The sequence below is a fragment of the Cordyceps fumosorosea genome (genome assembly GCF_001636725.1).
Source record: "Cordyceps fumosorosea ARSEF 2679 chromosome Unknown scaffold_21, whole genome shotgun sequence".
Lineage (NCBI taxonomy): Eukaryota > Fungi > Ascomycota > Sordariomycetes > Hypocreales > Cordycipitaceae > Cordyceps > Cordyceps fumosorosea.
This window is the reverse complement of record NW_017387321.1, coordinates 24,289-45,353: the sequence shown is the minus strand read 5'-3', so window position 1 is coordinate 45,353 and position 21,065 is coordinate 24,289. Positions and strand designations below refer to the sequence as shown.

General features: G+C 52.9%; 8 protein-coding genes across 8 annotated transcripts; 6 read left to right on the top strand and 2 right to left on the bottom strand.

Moving 5' to 3' along the window:
- Nucleotides 1-693: 693 nt before the first annotated feature.
- On the top strand, nt 694-1,278 carry ISF_07275 (Heterokaryon incompatibility; the record flags this gene model as incomplete). The annotated part of the gene is made up of 2 exons (XM_018850878.1): nt 694-1,172; nt 1,227-1,278. The coding sequence occupies 2 exons, from the start codon at nt 694-696 to the stop codon at nt 1,276-1,278; spliced, it is 531 nt and encodes a 176-aa protein (XP_018701790.1).
- A 375-nt stretch (nt 1,279-1,653) lies between these two features.
- Nucleotides 1,654-2,625, bottom strand: ISF_07274 (SAGA complex subunit Sgf29; the record flags this gene model as incomplete). Its single annotated transcript, XM_018850877.1, has 1 exon — nt 1,654-2,625. One exon carries the CDS (start codon nt 2,623-2,625, stop codon nt 1,654-1,656), a length of 972 nt encoding a protein of 323 aa, XP_018701789.1.
- A 1,113-nt stretch (nt 2,626-3,738) lies between these two features.
- On the top strand, nt 3,739-7,319 carry ISF_07273 (non-ribosomal peptide synthetase; the record flags this gene model as incomplete). Its single annotated transcript, XM_018850876.1, has 7 exons — nt 3,739-3,878; nt 4,130-4,330; nt 4,422-4,481; nt 4,536-5,004; nt 5,842-6,031; nt 6,096-6,433; nt 6,747-7,319. 7 exons carry the CDS (start codon nt 3,739-3,741, stop codon nt 7,317-7,319), a joined length of 1,971 nt encoding a protein of 656 aa, XP_018701788.1.
- A 1,547-nt stretch (nt 7,320-8,866) lies between these two features.
- ISF_07272 (Aliphatic acid kinase, short-chain) lies at nt 8,867-9,475 on the top strand (the record flags this gene model as incomplete). Its single annotated transcript, XM_018850875.1, has 2 exons — nt 8,867-8,928; nt 8,998-9,475. 2 exons carry the CDS (start codon nt 8,867-8,869, stop codon nt 9,473-9,475), a joined length of 540 nt encoding a protein of 179 aa, XP_018701787.1.
- A 249-nt stretch (nt 9,476-9,724) lies between these two features.
- On the bottom strand, nt 9,725-12,458 carry ISF_07271 (Xylulose 5-phosphate/Fructose 6-phosphate phosphoketolase; the record flags this gene model as incomplete). The annotated part of the gene is made up of 6 exons (XM_018850874.1): nt 9,725-9,762; nt 9,810-11,566; nt 11,649-11,801; nt 11,855-12,092; nt 12,145-12,219; nt 12,296-12,458. 6 exons carry the CDS (start codon nt 12,456-12,458, stop codon nt 9,725-9,727), a joined length of 2,424 nt encoding a protein of 807 aa, XP_018701786.1.
- A 1,006-nt stretch (nt 12,459-13,464) lies between these two features.
- On the top strand, nt 13,465-13,860 carry ISF_07270 (hypothetical protein; the record flags this gene model as incomplete). The annotated part of the gene is made up of 1 exon (XM_018850873.1): nt 13,465-13,860. The coding sequence occupies one exon, from the start codon at nt 13,465-13,467 to the stop codon at nt 13,858-13,860; it is 396 nt and encodes a 131-aa protein (XP_018701785.1).
- Nucleotides 13,861-14,234: 374 nt separating this feature from the next.
- On the top strand, nt 14,235-14,777 carry ISF_07269 (hypothetical protein; the record flags this gene model as incomplete). The annotated part of the gene is made up of 1 exon (XM_018850872.1): nt 14,235-14,777. One exon carries the CDS (start codon nt 14,235-14,237, stop codon nt 14,775-14,777), a length of 543 nt encoding a protein of 180 aa, XP_018701784.1.
- A 1,272-nt stretch (nt 14,778-16,049) lies between these two features.
- Nucleotides 16,050-20,636, top strand: ISF_07268 (AMP-dependent synthetase/ligase; the record flags this gene model as incomplete). Its single annotated transcript, XM_018850871.1, has 4 exons — nt 16,050-17,658; nt 17,758-17,880; nt 18,079-19,761; nt 19,816-20,636. The coding sequence occupies 4 exons, from the start codon at nt 16,050-16,052 to the stop codon at nt 20,634-20,636; spliced, it is 4,236 nt and encodes a 1,411-aa protein (XP_018701783.1).
- Nucleotides 20,637-21,065: the final 429 nt, after the last annotated feature.

Below are 21,065 nucleotides of genomic sequence, written 5' to 3'. Positions count from 1 at the left end.
ATTCAAGACTGGGCCAAAGATTCTGGACAATTTGGCGCTGTATACGAGAACGCACACCTGACATTATCTGCTACGGGATCTGATTCCATGGCCGACGGCCTTTTGCAACCACGCCCGGTGAGGGGCGCTGCCCAAGTTCCATACACTACAACACGCTGCGCCACGGAGTTGGTGTCAGTCTATGCACTACCGCTTGCTAAAGAAACCACCCGGGAATATTATATAGACCTGGCTAAGCAGCCAATCTCCAAAGGTGTGTGGTCCTTTCAAGAGCGTGTGCTGTCGCGCAAAATGGTGCACTTTGCGTCGGACCAGATGTATTTCGAGTGTCGGCATCGTTTTTCTTCCGAGGACGGGTTGCTGGAGCGTCTTTGCTATCACTCTACGGCTGAAGGGCCACCAGAAGGAGTAGAGTACTATCGCAAAAGAGCAGAACAAGACACACCGTTGTCGCGCTGGTTTGCCATCCTGTGGGACTACGGGCAACGACAGGCCCGTGGTACCTCCAGTAAACTTTCGGCTCTGACGAACGTGGCAATGCCATATCAGATAATGACCAATGATGAGTACATAGCAGGACACTGGAAAGGATCGCTGTTAGAGTCATTGTGCTGGCAGTCCATGTCGTGCCGGCCATCGACCGAGAGACATGCGCCCTCATGGTCATGGGTTTCAGTCGACGGCATACCTGCCATGGGGTTCACTACCAGCGTGGCTTACAGCTTCCCGGCCACCATCGTCAACACTCGCGTGGTCCTGGTGGATGACGCCAAGCCGTTTGGTGGCGTGGCGGCGGCAGAGATCACGATGGAGGCTCCGCTTGTGCCGCTGAAGCTAATTGAGAAGGCTGGCTTCGGTGGCGAGGACGGCCACATGTTTCTGCGTGCCGAAGCCGATGCCAGCGACGAGAGCGGCATGTATGGCGGCTTCGATACAATCGACCGGCGCTTCTCAAGGTCCTCTGGGGTGGTCCGCAACATGGACCTCTTTGCCTTGCCCGTGGCTTGCACGCGCCGTGAAAACTGTGAGGCCGGCTCCTGCCAAGCTGGGTCGACGCTCCGCCTGCTCCTTGTCGCGCCCGCAGATAACGGGTTGGAGAGTATGAAGCGTGTTGGGTACACTGTGACGGATCCTGGGCGGCTCAAGTATGCGGTACCAGGTCTGCGCAAAAGGTTTGTCTTGGTGTAGGTGGCCTGGTGGGGCCTGATGGCTTGTACGGGCCGAAGCCTGCGATCCAGCTCTGAACCTAGCCAGGACTACCGTGAGGACGGTGGCTGAAGGATGTAACCCTCGCTTCGGGCGTATTGCGTGCTATCGGCCTCAGCATGGCGTCGAGCAGAGTTTGAATCGACTGTACGTTTTTGTATTTTCTGGGTGGATAGTCAGTCCTTGAGCATTGCAGTCAACTGCTGGTTGTTTCTGGTACGGCTTAGTCGCCAATTGATCACGCCGTCAATGAACTTACATTCTGAACGAAAAATAAAGTAAACAAACAATTCAACAAAGTCTTCCATTACTCCTATCCCGTAAAACATACTTAGGTGGTACACCATAACGCCGCGTGAGCATTCCCAATCTAGCCGCTCCAATTAAGTCGTCCGTCGCACACAAGCATGGGTATTCCTGCTCGATCCAGGCTAGAATACGGATCGCTTACGGCCTGTACTCGATCACGAAGCGTCGCTCAACCTGCTGCAGGATCTTCGAATCATTCTCCCCCTCAAATTTGAGATTCACCTTACCGGCACCATCCATGCTGTGCACCTCTGCCTTGTAGAACGTCGTTGTGTTGGGATAAAGCGCGAGCACAACTTGGCCCTTCTTCCAATCCTCAAGTGTACTGGCCTGGCTCTCGGGTGTAATAGCAATCATGTTGTTTGCGCCTGTTCTGTACTCCTTTTGCTTGCTGTGGTCGTCGGGCTCGATATCGAGAACCTTGTATCGGCGGTTCTTACCATCCCCAATGACTTGTGCAACCTCGCCCATGATCCAATCAGCCATGCCCTCGGTCGACCCAGCCTTGGACCTGAAGGCGACGGCGTCTCCCTTGGAGAATATGACCTTGGACTTGTTGGCCGAGCCCGGTGGCTCCACGCTCTCTGCCTTGGGCGGTATGCTATCTCGCTCTCGTTCACGCTCGCGTTCGCGATCCTTGGTCCTCTCGCTGTGCTTTCTAGAGCCGCCAATCGGACTAGGAACAGGCGAATCGGCCGCAGCGTCAAAGTCGTACAAGGAGGGATTCGGCGCGCTGTCCCTAGCAGCCCTCTTGCTAGGACCGGCGGCGGCAGCCTCTGCCTGCTCCTTGGCAACCACCACGGCGCGTAGAATCTTAAGCTGTTCCGTTACGTTCTTGAGGGTTGTGATGTTGGCCTCGGAGAGCTTAACACCGGACCGACAAAGGTTTTCCATCGTCTTGAGGGATTCGTTTGGGATTTTGTTAGCGTCCATGGCTCCCACTTGCTTGTCCAGGGCGACGAGCTCTTTTAGGCTGTCATTCTCAGCATTAATGCCGGTGACAATCTCGGCCAACTGGCTTTTACAGGAGTCCCATATCTGGGCCTCCTCGCCGTGTGAGCCACCGTTGTTGCGACTCGACCCGCGCCCGCTGCGGTTTCGTTGTGACATATCGTTTCGTGTTGCTGGGAGAGGTTGTTGGTAGCGCGGTCCTAATTCTTCTTTCAGTCGATTAAGTTCGGAGCTGCCGCGCTGGTTTCGCCTGTTAGCCATTACTATGCGTACTCTGGAAACAGGGGTTTTGATAATCGCTGCGGAATAACAGAATGACAAGAGGGATTGCAAAAGGTGCCAGGTAACAGCTGCAGAGCTTGGTAGCAGAAGCAACGATTCACCGGAAAGAAAAAAAGAAAATGAGGGTTGTCGTGTCACGGGTTGCGCAAACAAGCCTGCTGAGGGGACGCAAACCAAAGCCATCTCGATCAGTCGCAACTTACATTGAAGGCACCTGCTAATTGAATTTGTATCTTGTAGCCACGGTCAACGCGTGGCGACAGTTCTGCCTTCCGCGACGGGTACCTGCTTATGATGATCCCAGATTGCAACTCGCGGAAGCACGCGCTGTTTGTAGAAGGGAATAGGTGTCAGGATTCAGTCCATGCTACGTCTCCCGATGGCCAGAGAGACGTGGAGGACAGGGTCCGTCTGGGTGGAGGGAGGGGGCTGCAGGAGGGATGACGACGCGGGGACCCGGGCACGGTAGACTGAAGGGGAATGTGGATTTTTTAAAGTGTCGGCTTAGTCGAGAGATGATTCGCGGTAGCGGGCGCAGGGTGGCCAGGTTGATTAAGGTTCTGTAGGTTCTGTAGGAGGGTGTGCTGGCGCGTGAGAATGGCTGGCTGTTTGGCAGCTTGCTTTGTCTGATGGATGGGCGGTGGTGGCGTCGTGTGGATTCCATTTGGCGCGTCCGTCGAGGCCGCACAGGTCAACACACGTGCTGCAGTTCACTAAAACACTCACTGCGTACCTTACCTGGGTAGGTATGTATAGTATGTACTAATGTACTGTAGGTAGGTACCTGTGTAGGCTAGTAGCGCTACCGTGGCCCGCCCAAGGTGACTGGAAAAGCTCGAAATGCGGGGGATTCTTTTCTGACCCATCTTGCAATTTTGACAACGCAGTTCTATTCCAGCTTTCTCAGCACCTCTTTTCAACAACTTAGCGTCCACATATTCATTACGCGGTGTAATCGCTCGGTAAACATCTTGCCATACTACCGCAGCCATGGGGCTTCCGGATCCCATCATTGATCTTGACTGGAGCGGCTACATCGGTGCCATCCACGGGATTTTCCACAAGAATGCTTCACAAAACCCCCAAGCGCCCTGCGTCATGGAAACTGCCTCTTCTACCACTCCCGAGAGGTGATTCAACTACCAGCAGATTTACGAGGCGTCAAATATCTTGACCAGCCAGCTCCGCGAACCTGGCATCACCAATGGCGATGTCGTGATGATTTTTGCCTACCGTTCCATCGAACTCGTCATCGCCTTCGTGGTACACTTGCTGCCGGTGCCACGATTACTGTTTTAGACCCAGCCTATCTACCGGCGAGGCAACAAATTTACCTCGGAGTCTCCCAAACCAAGGTTCTCATTACGATTGGTAAAGCTAGGGACGAGAATGGTGCTTTCGCGCCCCGTGTCCAGAAGTACATGAACGAGGATCTATCCCGCAAGATTCGAGTGCCCGAGCTACGGATGAGCGATGATAGTCACCTGAGCGGTGGCGAGGTGGATAGGAAGGAAGTCTTCACCGACATGGAAAGCAAAGCAGCAACGCCTCCTGACGTTTCTGGTGGGACCAGACCCAACAAGTATCCTGAGCTTTAACAGTGGTACAGCATCCACATCCAAGTACGAGGCCCGGCAATTGTTGATTTTCGGTAACGTACTAACTGTTCCTAGTTTCTCGTGGATGACCAAAACCTTCCGCTGGACTTCCGACACCAAGTTCGCTTGTCAAAGGTAAACCCTATATACGATCAGATGCCCATCAAAGCTTTGCTAACCCACTCACAGTGAAATAAGCCACAATCCCATTCAGCGAGACATCTTTAACCCTCTCTTCATGGGCGGCGAGCTAATTTGCCCTGCTCGTGAAAGCATTGCCCACAAAAGGTTAGCGGAGTGGTTCCGTGACCACGAACCTAACGCGGTCCATTTGACGCCCGCCATGGGTCAAATCTTGTGCGGCGGTGCCAGAGCGGATTTCCCTTCCCTGAAGTGGGTTCTCTACGTTGGCGATATTCTGACTAAGAAGGATTGCGCTGCGCTCCGCAAGCTGGCGCCCAACGCCGAGATCTGCGCCGCCTATGGCACCACCGAGACGAGCCGCACCGTATCCTACTACCACATCAAGAACCATGCCGAGGATCCGAATGCCTTGGATCTCTTTGGAGACATTGTACTTGCCGAGAAGGGCATCGAGAATGTCCAGCTCCTTGTAGTCAACCGAGATGACCCAACCATGCTTTGCGGCGTCGGTGAGGTCAGTGAGATTATGTTGAGGGCAGCAGGTCTAGCCGAAATAAGTCGCCCCCTTTCTCTTTCACAAAAAAACAACATGCCAATTAAAATTCCTTTTTACGGATGTTTGAGTGACCCGGAGAAAACCAAGGAAAATTTCTTGACAATTGGTTCATAGACAACCAGAAGTGGGTTGAGGCGGATAACAAAATTGCCGATCCCGCCAGAGAGCCCTGGAGAAAGTATTACAAGGGCCCACGCGACAGAATCTACAGGAGCGGCGATTTAGGGAACTTGTCAGACGGTTCTAGTAAATGCGTAATCACAGGAAGAGCTAATGATCAAGTCAAAGTCCGTGGGTTCCGCATCGAGCTCAACGAGATTGATAGCAACTCGAGAGGACACAATTTGTTCGCGAGTGCAAGACCTTACTTCGAAGAGATCGAGATCGAAACGAAGAGCCAACACTCATTGGCTACATTATGCCTGAGCATCAAGAGTGGCTCAACTGGGTAGCAGAACGCGGCCTGGAAGACGCGGAGGAGTAAGGTACTGAGATTGGATTCGTCGTCGTGTATCCTAAGCGCTAAAGGCCTATGCAAACCGAAGCCCGAGATCACCCCAAGTCCCGATTGCCAGTTCATGCTGTCCGGACTTACTTTCTCTTCCTGCAAAAGATGCCTCTAAATCCCAACGGCAAGGTGGACAGCTCAAACCTGCCTTTCCCGGATGCAGCTCTGATTTTGGAGGAGGCTTTGGAGGAGGATTAGAAGAGATGGGAAACGCTCAGCAACACTGAGAGGCAGCTGGCGGAGCTCTGGGCAAACCTGATCCATGGCCTGATGTGAAGATTCTGCAGCCCGAGTCGGATTTCTTTGAGAGTGGCGGGCACAGTCTACTGGCTCAGCAGCCTCTTCTTCAGATCCACAAGAGCCCGGGGGCCAACGTGTCCATCCGTTCAGTGTACTCAAACACAACCCTCCGGGCTCTTAGCACCCAGATTGCCCTCCAGCTTGAGGGCAAGGAGGGCCTAGGTGTGGCGGGGGATGGTGAGGCTGCAGCATATTCCGAGTGCTCGAAAAGCTTCTCGGTCGGCTTGATGCTGAGTACCAGCCGGCAGACCCTGCGGCACTTTCACTGGCAGGCAAGACGACAGTCTCTGTGACGGGCGCCACGGGATCCAGGGGTCATACATCGTCAAGGACTTGCTCGAGCGTGAGAACGTACATGTGATCGCCTATGTCCGTGGAACCAAGGGTGTCCCGGCCGCCCTCGAGCGCCTACAGAAATCTCTCCGCGGATACAGCGTATGGCAGGACTCTTGGGCCAGTAGGTTGCGCGCCGTTATTGGTGACTTGACGCAGCCACGTCTTGGTTTGGATGGCGACACATGGAAGATGCTTGGTGACGCTGTCGATGTGGTGATTCACAATGGCGCCCTCGTCCACTGGGTAAAGAAGTATGCGCAACTTGAACGCAGCAATGTTTTATCCACTCTCGATGCCCTGGCACCTTGTAACCAGGGCAAGCCAAGCTCTTCTCCATTGTTAGCTCGACAAGCGTTCTAGACACGGATCGCTATACCTAACTGTCACACGAGCAGACCAGCACTGTAAAGGTGTGCTGTTATGGAATCGGATAACATTTTGAGTAGTTCTACTGGTCTCACCACCGGGTACGGGCAGACTAAATGGGCGAGTTGCATCCAAAGAGCAGACGTCTCTTCTTTCATAAATGAACAAGCTATCCTAACTGGAAACGCAGGTATCGGAACAGCTTGTCCGCGAAGCTGGCAGATGTGGCCTACTCGGATCTATCGTCCGACCTAGCTATATCCTTGGTGACGCTGCCACCGGTGTCTGCATCCACGACGACTTTCTTGTCCGCATGCTCAAGGGCTGTATCCAGCTCTCTAGCCGTCCGCACATCATCAATACCATCAACACCGTGCCAGTAGGTGACGCCTCGTGTGTTGTTGTTGCCGCTAGCCTGAACCCCGTCCGAGCGGAAACGGCAAAAAGCAACAGCGGCACCGACGACCTTGGTGTCCATGTTCTCCACGTCACTGCTCATCCTCGCCTGCGTATGAACAAATCTCTCTCCATCCTGAGTTACTACGGCTTCGATGTTCCTGAGGTGGATTGCGATCACTGCAAGACCCAGCTTGAGACATTTGTTTCGGCCGGTCCTATCCAGAAAGACGACGAGCAGAGCGCTTTGATACCTCTCTTCCACATGGCGACGAACAACTGCCCACCAATACTCGCGCGCCGAAACTGGATGATCGAAATGCTGTTACTGTCCTCAAGGCCGATGCAGATAGATGGACAGGCGTAGGTGAAGTGGTGGAGAGGGTATCAGTAGGGAAGGTGTTGGCCGTTTCCTGCGGTACCTCGCCGAAACAAATTTCCTGCCCTGGCCAACTGGCTGTCGTCAGCAGCTGCCAGCTGTCAAGGCAGGTGTTGTTGAGGCGCAGATGAAATGGGGCGTCGGGGGGCGGGGGGCGCGGCGTGAGAAGGGAGCATTCAATACAGATCTAGCAGCTAGTCCTGTATAATACAAATCCTTATATTTCCGTTCAATTAGGACCCCTACCTGTCACAATAGTAAGAAGTTTCCTCTTAAGATTGTCTACAAACTAACCTCGCCTCTTTTCTAGTAGGCTACTTCTAAGTTACTATTTAAGATTATACTTTACTTAAATTTAGAATGGGTGGGTAAATAATAGATAACTTGAATCCTTCTCTTTAAATGTTAATAGTAATAGCTTTGTTCTTAAAAGTTTTATTATATAATATACTAAATATAAGTTTCTCCTAACATAGCACCAGCCCTAAGAGTAGCCTGAGTCGTTCGTTTTGGTTGAATAGCGCAAACGATATCGCTCTTACCCCGGAGCCGAGGATCTGTTTTCCGCGGCGCCAGACGGCAGCCTACGATTATAGATCAAGCCAAGTGTCCCGGCTTCTGCCACTAAATCTGCTAACATCGCGGCTGCTGACGTTTGATGCTGCGGTTCGAACGCAGCCCATGACGCCATTCTAACGTCAGTATCATGCCAAAGCTAATTATATCTAGTCCATCAAGCAGGGTTCCGAAAACCTCTACAAGATTACTCACACCAACAATCAAGCGGCTTAATTGACTAGAACACTGGCCAATCGATATATCGATATATGGTAACGATGAAAGTTATCATCGCAGTCAACGCCGGCTCTAGCTCTGTGAAGCTATCCGCATACACGCAAAGAGATGTCGAATCGCCGGCAGAAATCGCGCACGCCGAGGTCAGTAATCTTGGCAGTGAAGACGCTTCCTTGAAATATTCTCGGCAAGGCGAACATGTTAGGGACGAGGAAGCTGGGCAAGCGGGAGCTTCCCACGACGCGGCCTTTCAAGAAATGGTGGACCTTATGGTTCAAGACTCAAAGCTGCGTGAAATACAGAACAGGACGGATATTGGCATAGTGTGCCATAGAATTGTCCACGGGGGTGATTTTCAAGACTGCCAAACCATTACGGAACAAACATACCGCCAACTTGAAGATTTGGTTGATTTGGCTCCATTGCACAATGGAAGCGCCATGCAAATTGTGCGATGCTGTTTCAGGCTGCTCCCAAACTGCGAAAACATCGGCTGCTTTGACACACAGTTTCACAAGACTATTCCAAAGCATATTGCTACATACCCCATCAATCAAGAGATTGCATCTCGCAATGGTCTGCGCAAATATGGATTTCACGGGCTCAGCTACGCATTTATGGTGAGACAGGCCGCTCATTATCTGGGCAAAGACATCAGTAATCTGAACATGATTGCCTTACATTTGGGCAGTGGAGCCAGCGCCTGTGCCATCAAAAACGGCTGTAGCTGGGATACCAGCATGGGTTTGACGCCGGTGTCTGGCCTTCCTGGCGCGACGCGCAGCGGGAGCATTGATCCAAGGTATGTTGCAGCAGAGTCACCCAAATGTCTGCATTCATCTGCTTTGTCTGACTGAAAAACTTTAAATAGTCTTGTTTTTCACTACACAAACTCGGCAGGCAAGCTCTCGTCCTCGTCGACGAAAGACCTGCACATCTCTCGCGCCGAGGAGATCCTCAACAAGGAAAGCGGTTGGGCAGTGCTGGCGGGGACAAGAGACTTCGCGGCAATCGCCGCGTCCAACGACGCCCAGAAGAAGCTTGCCTTTGAACTGTTCGTGGACCGGGTATGTGCGTTTGTGGGGAGCTATTATGTGTCGCTGCGCGGCAACGTCGACGCCCTAGTCTTTGCGGGAGGCATTGGAGAAAAGAGCGCGCAGCTGCGCAGCGCCATCCTAGAAGGGGTAGCTTGCCTTGGGTTTTCCTTGAACAAGCACGCTAACCAGCGGAAAATGTCGCAGACCATCGAGGAGATTACCGGGCCAGATGCGCGGCACAGAATCTTGGTGTGCCAGACTGACGAGCAGCTTGAGATGGTTAGGTTGTGTAGTAGGCGCTTGGGCGCATAGCATTACCCAGGAATTCCGAGAGAATATTGCATCCAGTGTAGGTTTGCTGTGGTACGATGATAATAGCAATGCTTTGGATTCATCTCTTTTTATACGCCTTCTCCCTCCCTCTATATATTAGAGTTTGCCCTCCAAAAATGAACGACTCCATTGCCACGCGTTGTTCCCCGAATTTCTGCTGTTCTATGATATCAATCGACTGGATACTTGCAAGACCGGTGCAACGCAACCCGTTTATTTGCCTCAGTCTCAGTTGAACCGCTCTCTCTGGTATGTATCGTCTGGATCTGCGACACAGTCAGCCATCTGCTATTTTGACTTGTTCCTACCTTACCTGTTCCGTTTTCCATGATGTATCGTTTCACAGCATCTCTTTGTGACAAAACTTGCTTGATCAGCTCCTTTATCTGACCTCGCGCGCTAGACATGGCCGCCGACTCTCCTGCGCGCGTCAGCGCCCACTCTGCAATGTGGAAGCGGCTCAGCTCGTTGACGAGCATCATGTCAAACGGCGTCGTCGTCGTGCCTTCCTCCTTGTAACCGCCCACGGTCATGCGGCGCGTGTTGCAGTGGCCAAAGAGCAGGCCCTGCAGCTCTTGCGCGTAGCCGTGGTAGTTGAAGTAGATGGGCTTGTCAGGGGTGAAGAGCTCTACAAACTCGTCGCGCGTCAGGGCATGCGGGTGTCGCAATTCTGGGGCGAGGACGAGCAGGTCCGTCACGTTGACGACGCGCACGTTTAGTTCCGGCGCCATCTGGCGCAGCAGCTCGGCGGCCTTGATCACCTCAAAGGTGACCTCGACGCCGACACCTACGAGGACGACGTCGGGCTCGCCTTTCGTCGACGCAAATTTCCACACAGATGCACCGCGCCGGCAGTGTTCCGCGGCCTCGTTCGGCGTAAGGTAGACGGCGGTGGGCTGCTTGGAGCCGATCATGAGATTTACCTTGTTGGTGGATCGAAGACAGTGGTCGACGGTGGAGAGGAAGCAGTTAGCGTCAGGCGGGAGATAGATGCGAGCGGCGTTAGCTTTAAGGCTGAGAACGGCGCCGATGAAAGACGGCTGCTGATGCGAGAAGCCGTTGTGCTCCTGCCGCGCCCAGGTGCTCGTCTCGATGTAGTTGACGGACGCGAGGTCGCCGCGCCAGCGGACTTCGCGCGCGAGCTTGCCGAATTTAGCATACTGTGCCATCATGGTGTGCACGATGCCGAGGAACGACTCGTAGCTGGGGAAGAGCGCCGTCCGACCCGTCAGCGTGTAGCCCTGCATGAGGCCCTGGCAGCAGTGCTCGGAGAGAATCTCAATCACGCGGCCGCCCTGGCCGCGGGAATCCTGATCCCACTGGAAGTTGCGGCCGCTGGCATCAAGGATGGCGTTGAGCTTGTTGCTCTCGAGCTCGTCGGGTGAGAATATGCGAAAGGACGTCGGGTTCTCGATGGCAACTTGCTTGAGGAACTCGCCAGTCGCCTCCATGCTGCTGCTGGCGCGCTCGTTGTTTATGCCAAACTCTTGCCAATTGGGCAGCTGTAGCGGGATATACGCATGATGGGCCAGTTCGTTCTGTCCTAGTCGTTTTGAGAAGTCCTTGGGTAAAATGGACGTCACGCTTTCGATAGGTTTTCCGCCGTGTTCTATCAGCCTGTCGACTTTATAGCTGCCGAGCCAATCTTGCACAATATGCAATTGTTCTTTGTCGTCCTTGGCATTCGGAACTGGAACCTGGTGCGAGCGAAATGAGCCCTCGATCAACTTGCCGTTTACCATTTTCGGGCCGGACCAGCCCTTGGGGGTCCGGAGCACAATCATCGGCCACCGCGGCTTGGCGATGGGCGTTCCAGAGCGGGCTCGCGTCTGGATCTCATGAATCTCGCCCACGGCCCACTCCATGGCACTAAACAGCTCTTCATTAATGCGCTCGAGTCTCTCAACAATGGCCACTTGGTATCCGTAACCAGAGAAGAGGGAAATGAGCTCCTTGTTATCCATGCATCCGTAAATGGTCCGTTCGCTGATCTTGAAGCCATTAACGTGTAAGATAGGGAGGACGGCGCCTGACTCGGCGGGGTCCAGGTACTTTATAGTATGCCAGGCACTTGGATGGTCAGTATTAAAGGATATGTTTAGTACAGTGTAGAAGGGTCCGAGAACAGACGTATGGAGAGTAAACTACTTACGCGGCTGTTGGCCCGGTCTCAGCTTCACCGTCACCAACAATGCACGGAACCAGCAGTTCGGGACGGTCCATCACCGCGCCAAATGAGACAGCGAGAGCATATCCCAGCTCACCGCCCTCATGGATGGCACCAGGCGTTTCTGCATTGACATGACTATACACTATTAGAAAATATTACTTTGACGGCATACCTTCTTGTAGGCTCACCTGGGGAATCCTCCTGGTATAGAAAACTTAGTAATCAGATGTTGCAGGCCTTTCCTATCGACGGTGTACTTGTCGGGGTAAAACTTCTGCAGCGATCCCTCGATCCATAGAGACGCGAGCACAGCCGGTGCTCCGTGGCCAGGGCCTACAACGAGGATCGTATTGATGTTGTGTCGTTGGATGAGAAGGTTGACGTGGGACCAGATGAGAATAAGGCCAGGGCAAGTGCCCCAGTGTCCTAGAGGAACATTAATAACGCCAAAGAAAGCCGTTTCAATCGTGATACAAACCAAGAAGCCTGGGCTTAATGTCATCAAAGCGTAGGTCACGCTTAAGCAAGACGTTGTCTCTTAGAAAGATCATCGCTATTATATATCAGCCGCCATTTTAACGAAGACGTTACAACTCTGCAGTTTCATAATTTCTTTTCATTGGCCTCACCTCCAGCGATATAGAATGCAAGATTCTGAAAGCTCTTGAGCCCTTCGAGCACTCTACTGTCTAGTAGCTGCTGCGGCACCTTCGGCGCCAGATCCAGCACAGAGGCTGGCAGGTGGCTCGGCATAGGCGGTGGGTTCGCCTCTGAAATGACCTCGCCCGGCATTATTGAAATAATTATGTTTTGTTAGTGATTTTTGACTTGGTATTTTGTTAAAGCGAGGAAAAGTTATATCTTTAAATAAGAGAAAGCTGAGAGCTACTGTTCAGAGCTACCTGGCATGTAGCCGCCTTCCATGACGGGCGCATGACGTCGGTTTGCTGCTACTGCTGCCACTGTAACGCTAGCCCCTTTTTGGCATGTTTCGAGAAGCTCGGATAATAAAGAGTTCCAATGGATGATCTATAAAACTAATGTAGTCAAGCGGGTTTGGTATTAACGTACGTTTGCATAATGTGCGCGCGACCTTTGCCATATCTAACAACTAGTTTCCTCTATAAGTTTCTTACATTTCCATGCAATTATCAGGGTCTGCACCTGTTACAGCAGTATGTAAAAGTCCCCATCTAACACCCATCTGTCGCTTGCCTCTGTGTTGTTGAGGCTGAGAATGAGTAAAGGCCAAGGACGAGTCAAGGAAATCAGGCTGAGCCTGTGTGCGTCAAACGAAGCTCGAATGGTGGCAGTCAGATTTCCCCTGAGCACCACATACTCGCCCTAATAAACAAGGCTCGTGGAAAGTGACAAAATACACCCTGTATAGCGACCAGATTTTAGCCTGCGATTCATAGGCTATTCCAGAGCTCGCGCAGCCTCGTCGATTTGGGTCGGTACCATCAGGCCAGTCGTGGGGCATGGGGCTCTGTCCTGCTGATTGGGCGGCATTTAGTCGACGGGAAGCGATGGTAAGAAAATTCCCCTCTGTTCAGCATTGCTTTGGAGGTGTCCCCTGTACTGACCCTACCTTTAGATTTCTGGCAAGCTTTGGCGCCGCCGTCTTCCTCCTCACGGCAATCACGGATCCCTTCTTCCAGGCTGCTCTGCAAATTGACGTATGCTACCGCAATGTCACCGGGGTAGCAGCATCCCGCGGCTCAATCATTGCAGTCACACCAGCGGCACCAGAGGGGGTAGGGTTTGGAAGCTCGACTCCTGCATGAACATCGCTATTATGCAGGGTCTGATTTCGCCGCTGCAAAATACCTCTGTGGGCATCGCCCCGATGGCGACATGCCCCACGGGCAACTGCACCTTCCTCGACGACGGCGGCGTGTCGCTGACCACGCTTGACATGTGCCACGACTGTGAGGACCTCACCAGCTTCGTCGAGCGACGCCCGTTTCACTATCAAACGGAGCCCGTTTCACGATCAAACGGAGCCCGTTGGCGCCGAGTTCTTCTCATCGGCAGCGGCGGCAGAAACCGCGGTAAAAACCGCGGCAAAACTGGCGGCAACCTCACCATGCGCGTCGACCAGTCAGGGTTCAACCTTACGTCGCTGGACATCAGCCGGGGATCGTCGTTCCCGGTCCGGCCGTGGGCGCGGAGCAGCATTCTCGGCTTCTAAGGCCTCGCGACGCTGCGCAACAACACCTGTGAGGGGGGCCAGCAGTGCGAGCGGATCCCCTTTGCTTTCGGTGCGCGCTGCGGCTGTGCCTTAAGACGCTTAAGGCGACTATGATCAACGGGCAGTGCGCTGAATCGGAAGTGTCACGTGACTATTTACACAGAACCGCAATGGACGGGTTCGAGCTGGCCTAGGACAAAGTCTTTGTCGACGGATCGTGGGTGCCTTGCCACTCTCGCGATACCGAGACGGAAGGAAACTTCTTCGATGTGGAAATGCCTGAGCCCATGGAGACGCAGGTGTCGGGGATAGGTATGCACACGCCCGGCAATGTCAGCGTCTAGTACCAACCTCACTGCGTTGATAGCATCGCAATGGCTGCGAGCAGTGCACTGGAAGCGCACTCACACTATATCTTCTCAGGCGTCAGCCTAGTAGTGACGCAGTGGGCTGTAACGTTGACCGTATGGGCTGAGGGCTTCTGGCGCGACGGCAACGGGACCATGGAGACGGTGGATCGCTTCATGGATGGGCTAGCCACGACTACAGACATCCAATGCGAAGGCTCTCGGACAAAGCCACTGGTCTTAGGCGGCAGCTCGGACAAGTGGCGAGAGAAACCTGCATCGTCGTCCATTGGAGGTACCTGGCATTTGGGGCTGCTGTCATGGTTCTGGAAACGGTATTTCTGGTTGGCGTCTCGTGGTCAGTCACAAGAAGCGGAGGAAGCGGACTGGAAGTCGTCGTTTCTCGGGCTGCTGCTGCCTCGGGATGGTTACCACGTGCCGGACGATGCCATCGAGGATCAAGCGCGGCTGCGCAAGGCGGCAAGGGCCGTCTCCGTGTCACTGGCGAAGCATGATGAGCGGTGGAGTCTGGAAACGACCAAGTCTGTGCAGCCACAAGACACAGAATGAGTGTCATGCAGAGATTGCACAAAGGGACTTTTACTAGTACTTATATTCTCTTGTCTAGCTCTCTACTACTTTTTCATTTATACATGACCCTATTAATATTCTTACTTTCTTATCTAGTAGATCGAATCTCCTCACCTAAGTATCCTCTAGTATAGTACCATCTACTTTATCCAGTCTCAGAAATTGTAGCTCGTTCGGTGATTCGCCACAAAGATATTGTGCAAGGTTGTCCGTTGCTTGAATTCGGGCAGGGCAGGGAAATGACAACCTTTTTGGATTGTAACTGAGCTTCTTCTTCCCAGCTCCTGGTGGCCATGGTTTTGGCCTTATTAACTTTTGTGCGCAATGTACTAAATGTAAGTTTCCCCCGACTCCAAGTCGCGGCGGTACCGGCTCAGACCGTCTGCACCGCCTCGACGAAACCCCGCTCAAGAGCAGCCGTTGCTACTATAGCCCGGACCGCCGACGAGCATGTAATTTTCCCACGCGGTGCCCGAATTGAAGTACGTCTCCATCTGGTAGGCGGTGGGATTCGTGACGTAAAGAACGATCAAGTGTCGACATCCCGCAGCAGCTAGGGTTGAACTTTTGTTGAGGCGAGCTGACGATGGCAAACTTTGTCATCGGGCACCGCCCGACATCAACTCCGCTCAGGTTGCACTAATGATGGGTAATCTGCTCGCGAGTTCAAGACCCATTACGCCCTGCCAAGATGGAAGATTGCTTTTATTGGTATGTATTGTCGATTCATGCATGCAATGTCTACCGAACTGGACTGTTATTTGCGTCTTACGTAGAGGAGGGAAAGGGGATGGGGGAAAGAAGAGCTCCAGAAATGACGTTCATGATTCCTTTTATTCTCGGAGGCCTCGGTGTTAATGGTCAAGTTATCAAATTAAATGGCAGCGCAGATGACTGCCTGCCCGTTAGTAAGGAGACTACAAGGAGACTATAGCTAACTAGGGTAATGATTAAGAACCCCATGGCCAAAAAAATCTACCAACATAAACTATTCAGGGCTTGAATATCTCGGGCTGACAGACTATTCTTTTCTAAAGATCTCATTATAAAGCCTTCTAGAAGACGGATCTCTGTGATTTATTGTCACCCTCGCTCTCTCCCTTGTCTCTTGGCTGAACTCACAAGGCTACACTGCTGAGACAATCACTCTGCTTGGATGCCCAGTCTCGTGTGCTCCAGTTTTCGAGCTTCGCCTTCCTTATAGCTCACCGGGACATTCTTCTCACACTCATGTTCGGAGGGTGTGTCTGTATGCCGTCTGAGCTGCAGCGGCTCAACCACCTCGAGACATTCATTGCCGAGTACCAAGTCAATTGGGCCAACCTTACCCCGTCTGTGGCAGCCCTCCTCGATCCAGGCATGACCCCCGAGCTCAAGACGCTGCTCCTGACTAGTGAGCCCATGTCGCTCAAAGGTCTTGCAACATGGGAGGGTAAAGTGAATCTCTTGTTCGCGTATGGTCAGGCTGAGAGTGTCAGCCTCTGCTGCGTGAGGAGGAGCCCGACGGTCGCGTCTGACCGAAAGAACGTTGGCCACAGAGTCGGGAGATCCATCTGGCTCGTCGACACCGGCGACCATAACAAGCTGGTGCCTGTGGGAGCTGTTGGTGAGTTAGTTATTCAAGGTCCCGTGCTGGCTCGCGGATACCTTGATGCTGAGAGAACCGCGCTTGCATTTCTTCACGATGTAGCCTGGCTGCGAAAACTACAGCCTGGATACGATGGGGAGCTCTACAAAACAGGAGACTTGGCACAATTTGCTGACGATGGATCCGTCCGATACCTTGGCCGAAAAGACAACTCAGTCAAGCTATACGGACAGCGGCTTGACCTGGACGACGTGCTCCAGCAGGTTCAGCGCTGTCTGATAGACATTTCAGACACGGAAGTCTGCGATGTGATTATGGACGTGTGCCGCACGTCAATATCTGAGGATGTCAAGTTGACAGCGTTTCTCGGAATGAACCCTACGTCACTTGATACGGGAGGTACTGTTCTCCTCGGCCCCTTGGACCGAGCCACTGTCTACCTGCAGATATTTCGGACTCGTTTGGCCAGCGTCGTTCCCCGGTACATGATTCCAACCGTCGTCGTCATAGTGTCCCATATACCACTCAATCTCTCCGGCAAAACTGATCGCAGAAAGCTGCGCGAAATTCTCTTCCAGATGACGGCTTCGGAGGAAGCTGCATGTCTGGGATCCGTTGCCAGCCACGAGGCCCCGTGCACACCCCAAGAACTGCAGCTCCGTTCGCTCTGGTCGCAGGTGCTAAACACTGCTGAATCGAGCATCGGAAGATTCGAGGACTTTTTCCGACGGGGAGGCGACTCGCTGGCGGCGATGAGGCTGGCCTCAGCCGCGCATGGCCTCGGTCTTAGTCTGACCTTTGGGGACATTTTTGCGAATCCAGTACTGTCAAGTCAGGCAAAGCTGATTGGCTCCACGGAGGGAAACACGCAACAGAGTTACACATGCTCGGCGTTTGAATTGATTACAGAGAGCCAAAAGCAAGCTGTTCTCGCAACAGCAGCTAAGGAGTACGCTTTACCGGCGACTCAGATTGAGGACATCTATCCAACTACACCAATGCAACAGGGCCTTGTCGCTCTCAACTCCCTACGGCCAGGCTCGTATGTGTCACGACGTGTCTACAAGCTTAGAGAGGGCGTTAGCTTTCGAAAGCTCGAAGCAGCTTGGAAAGCCACCTTGGACGCGAACCCCGCCTTGAGAACCCGTGTCATACGATCTGTTGGTGACGGCCCAACGTATCAAGTCGTGGTTCGCGACGAGGCGGTTGTTGACATGGCCTATGACTTGACCAAATATCTGGCGGACGACGAGGCAAAGCCGGTAAATCTGGGTACGCCGCTCGTACGAATGGCGATCATATCCAACGCCAGCGGAGAGCCAAACTTTTGCGTCGTTACCATGCATCACTGCATATACGATGCCTGGTCAGCGGCTATCCTGAAGACCCAAGTGAGCGACACGTATCATGGCCACGTTCCAGTCCTTCAAACATTTAGGGAGTTTGTCAAATATGTACTCCAATCTAATAAAAATTCATCCGATCATTGGAGAAGTGAGTTTGCTGGGATACGCGCCGAACAGTTTCCAGCTCTGCCAACGCCCACACATTCCCCAAATACCACGGAATCCGAAAGCCAGCATATATGCCTCCCTCCAAGTGTTGCAACGGCAGCAAATATAACACTCACCACGCGCATACAGCTAGCGTGGGCAATGACTCTAATGGCTTACACCAGCGTGAATGATGTAGTGTTTGGCTTGACGGTTTCTGGCAGGGCAGCGCCCGTGCCGGGGATTGACAAGATTGCTGGTCCCACGATTGCAACATTTCCCTTGAGGGTTCAGTTGAGGTCCTCTTCATCAATTCACGAGGAGCTGGAGACGCTGCAGAAACGTATCATAGAGATGATACAATTTGAACAGTTTGGGGTACAGAACATCAGTCGCCTTGGAGACGACGCGGCCAAGGCGTGCAAGTTCCAAAGCCTCCTCGTCATTCAACAGCGTCAATCATCAGCCGAAAAATCTGGCATCTTCGGTGATACTGGTGCTTTTACGCCCCAGCCAATGTGGAATACATACGCATTGACGATTCTGTCAACCCCCGGCGCCGATAGATGCGTCCGTTTCGAGGCTGTTTACGATGCCACGGTGGTGCCCAAGGCCCAAATGAGACGGATTCTACAAGTTTTTGGCAATGTCTTGAAGCAGACAGTACTGTCGCCGGATAAATTGGTGGGCGACATGGACAGTATCAGCACAGATGACTTGCAGCAAATCGAGTGCTGGAACTCTTCAGCGCCTCCAGCCGTTCCGAGGTGCATCCATGACATGATTCACGACCATTGCGTAGCGCAGCCAGAAGCTAGCGCGATTGACGCATGGGATGGTCAGTTTACCTACAAGCAGCTCGACGATCAGTCGTCACTGTTTTCAGCCGTTCTTAGAGAGAAACGACTGGGTCCAGACATGATGGTTCCTCTTTGCTTTGAAAAGTCGAAATGGGTCGCTGTTGCCATCTTGGCAGTCGCCAAAGCCGGTAGCGCGTTCATACTGTTGGACCCTTCACACCCAACCGAACGGCTGGCGTGGATTTGCAAGAATGCGCAAGCATCAGTGTTGCTATGTTCCAAGGATATGGCTGCGTTGGCGGCGAAGCTCGGCTGTCAACACGTCGTCCAGGTCGATGAGAACAGCAGTCGAGAAAACCAAGCCTCGCTAACTACTCAAGTGCATCATCCCATCCAAGCACTCCCTAGTAATGCCCTATGTGCGCTGTATACCTCGGGGTCAACGGGAACGCCGAAAGGCGTCGTTATCGAGCATTCAGCCTTCGCCACCCAAGTTACCGCGCTTGGACTGCACTTCCATCTGGGTCGCCAGTCACGTATTTTTCAGTTTGCATCCCATGCATTCGACGTCACCGCTGCCGATTATGTGTTTGGACTGGCCCTTGGCGGCTGCGTATGCGTCCCGAATGAAGCGGACAGCCGGGACAACCTAGCCAAAGCCATACGAGATCGTAGAGCAAACTGGACTTTTCTGACACCTTCGGTCGCCCGAACTCTAACACCCTCCGCTGTACCAGATCTCAACACCTTGGTGATTGGTGGCGAGTCTGCAAAGGGAATAGACTTTACGGTTTGGTCAGGCGCCGTGCGGCTCGTCTACGTATATGGTCCTGCTGAGGGGACGGTCTACTGCACTGTGCAGCCCAAGACTCAACCGGGTGCCAATCCGGTGAATATCGGATCGGCAGCTTCTTCCGCATGCTGGCTGGTAGAGCCTGCCAACCCAGAGAAGCTGGTTGCCATTGGGGCGGTTGGCGAGTTGGTGATTGAGGGCCCGATTGTCGGCCGCGGGTACATGGGAGAGGATCTGGGCGGCTCGCCTTTCATTCCGCCGCCAAAGTGGTTGCGTGCCATGCCACGAAGTGAGTCACCAGGCAGGCTATACAGAACTGGAGACTTGATGCGGTACAGTCCAGACGGCGACGGATCGCTAGAGTTTGTTGGTCGGAAGGACAGGCAGGTCAAACTTCGCGGGCAGAGAATGGAGCTTGCGGAGATTGAACATCAAGTTGCGCGGCATTTTCCTGCCACAACGGATGCCATTGTGGAAATCATTGCCCCCGAGAACTCAGACAGTCAGAGGTTACTTGCTGCTTTTATCTGGGATGCCAGCAATGTTGCAGGGAAACGCTCCAGTAACAACCAAGGCACGCTGTCCACGTCTGCCATGTTCGCCGTCCCAGATGAAGAGTTTCAATCTCGGGCATCGATCGCGGAAGTGGCGCTACGGAAGAGCCTACCTCCTTTCATGATCCCTTCGTTATTTGTTCCCCTCAAGCAATTCCCCCTCGGTCCTACCGGCAAAGTAGACCGGCGTCTTATCAAGGACAAGGCGTGCTCACTTTTGCGACGGGAGCTCAACATCTACCGTGGCTTCTGTTCATCTAGAATGAGGCCCCCTTCCAATACGTCAGAAAGTAAAATACACCAGCTGGTTGCAGATGTGCTTGGTCGGGATCGCGGCGACATTGGGATGAACGACGACTTTTTCCAGCTTGGTGGTGACTCGATTAGTGCCATGGTTCTGTCGGCACGGGCTATGGACATGGATCTGAAGTTGTCGGCCGCAGATATTCTAGGCCATCCTCGTCTTTGTGATATGGCCGACCTGGCTATTCAGAAGAGCACGGAGAGATGCTTGCCCACAGAGCAGCTATCGCTACCAGAGCCGTTCTCGTTGCTTCCCGCAAACTATCATCATAACACCTTGATGCAAGAAGTTGTGAAAGGCCGCTAGTAAGTTGATTCAACTATCTAGTTCCTATGCTGTTTTCTATCAAGATGAAGAGGAAAGAAAGTGAATCAACTTTATGAGAGCATAACAGCACTTCTATAGCTTCGATCAATGGAAGGTTCTAGAAGCTCGGCGGCACAGCCGCCGCTCAAGCGGCTTGCCCGTTACAGCTAACAATAAGAGTAAATCGAAGTACGAGCGTAGGGGCTCAATTTAAAGTAAATTTAAAGTAACGGCGACCCCCATGACAACATGACACCACTTTCGGCTCATTTTATCCACTCGTCCAAGCTTCTCTTATGCCGAAGCGTTGGCCTGATATAGTGTCATGACGCATGAAGCGGATCTATAGTACCAAGGTTTTCTCGATGGAACTGGCCCATCATCAATGAGCCGATATCTATGGGACTGAGTAATCCTCTGAGTATAGCC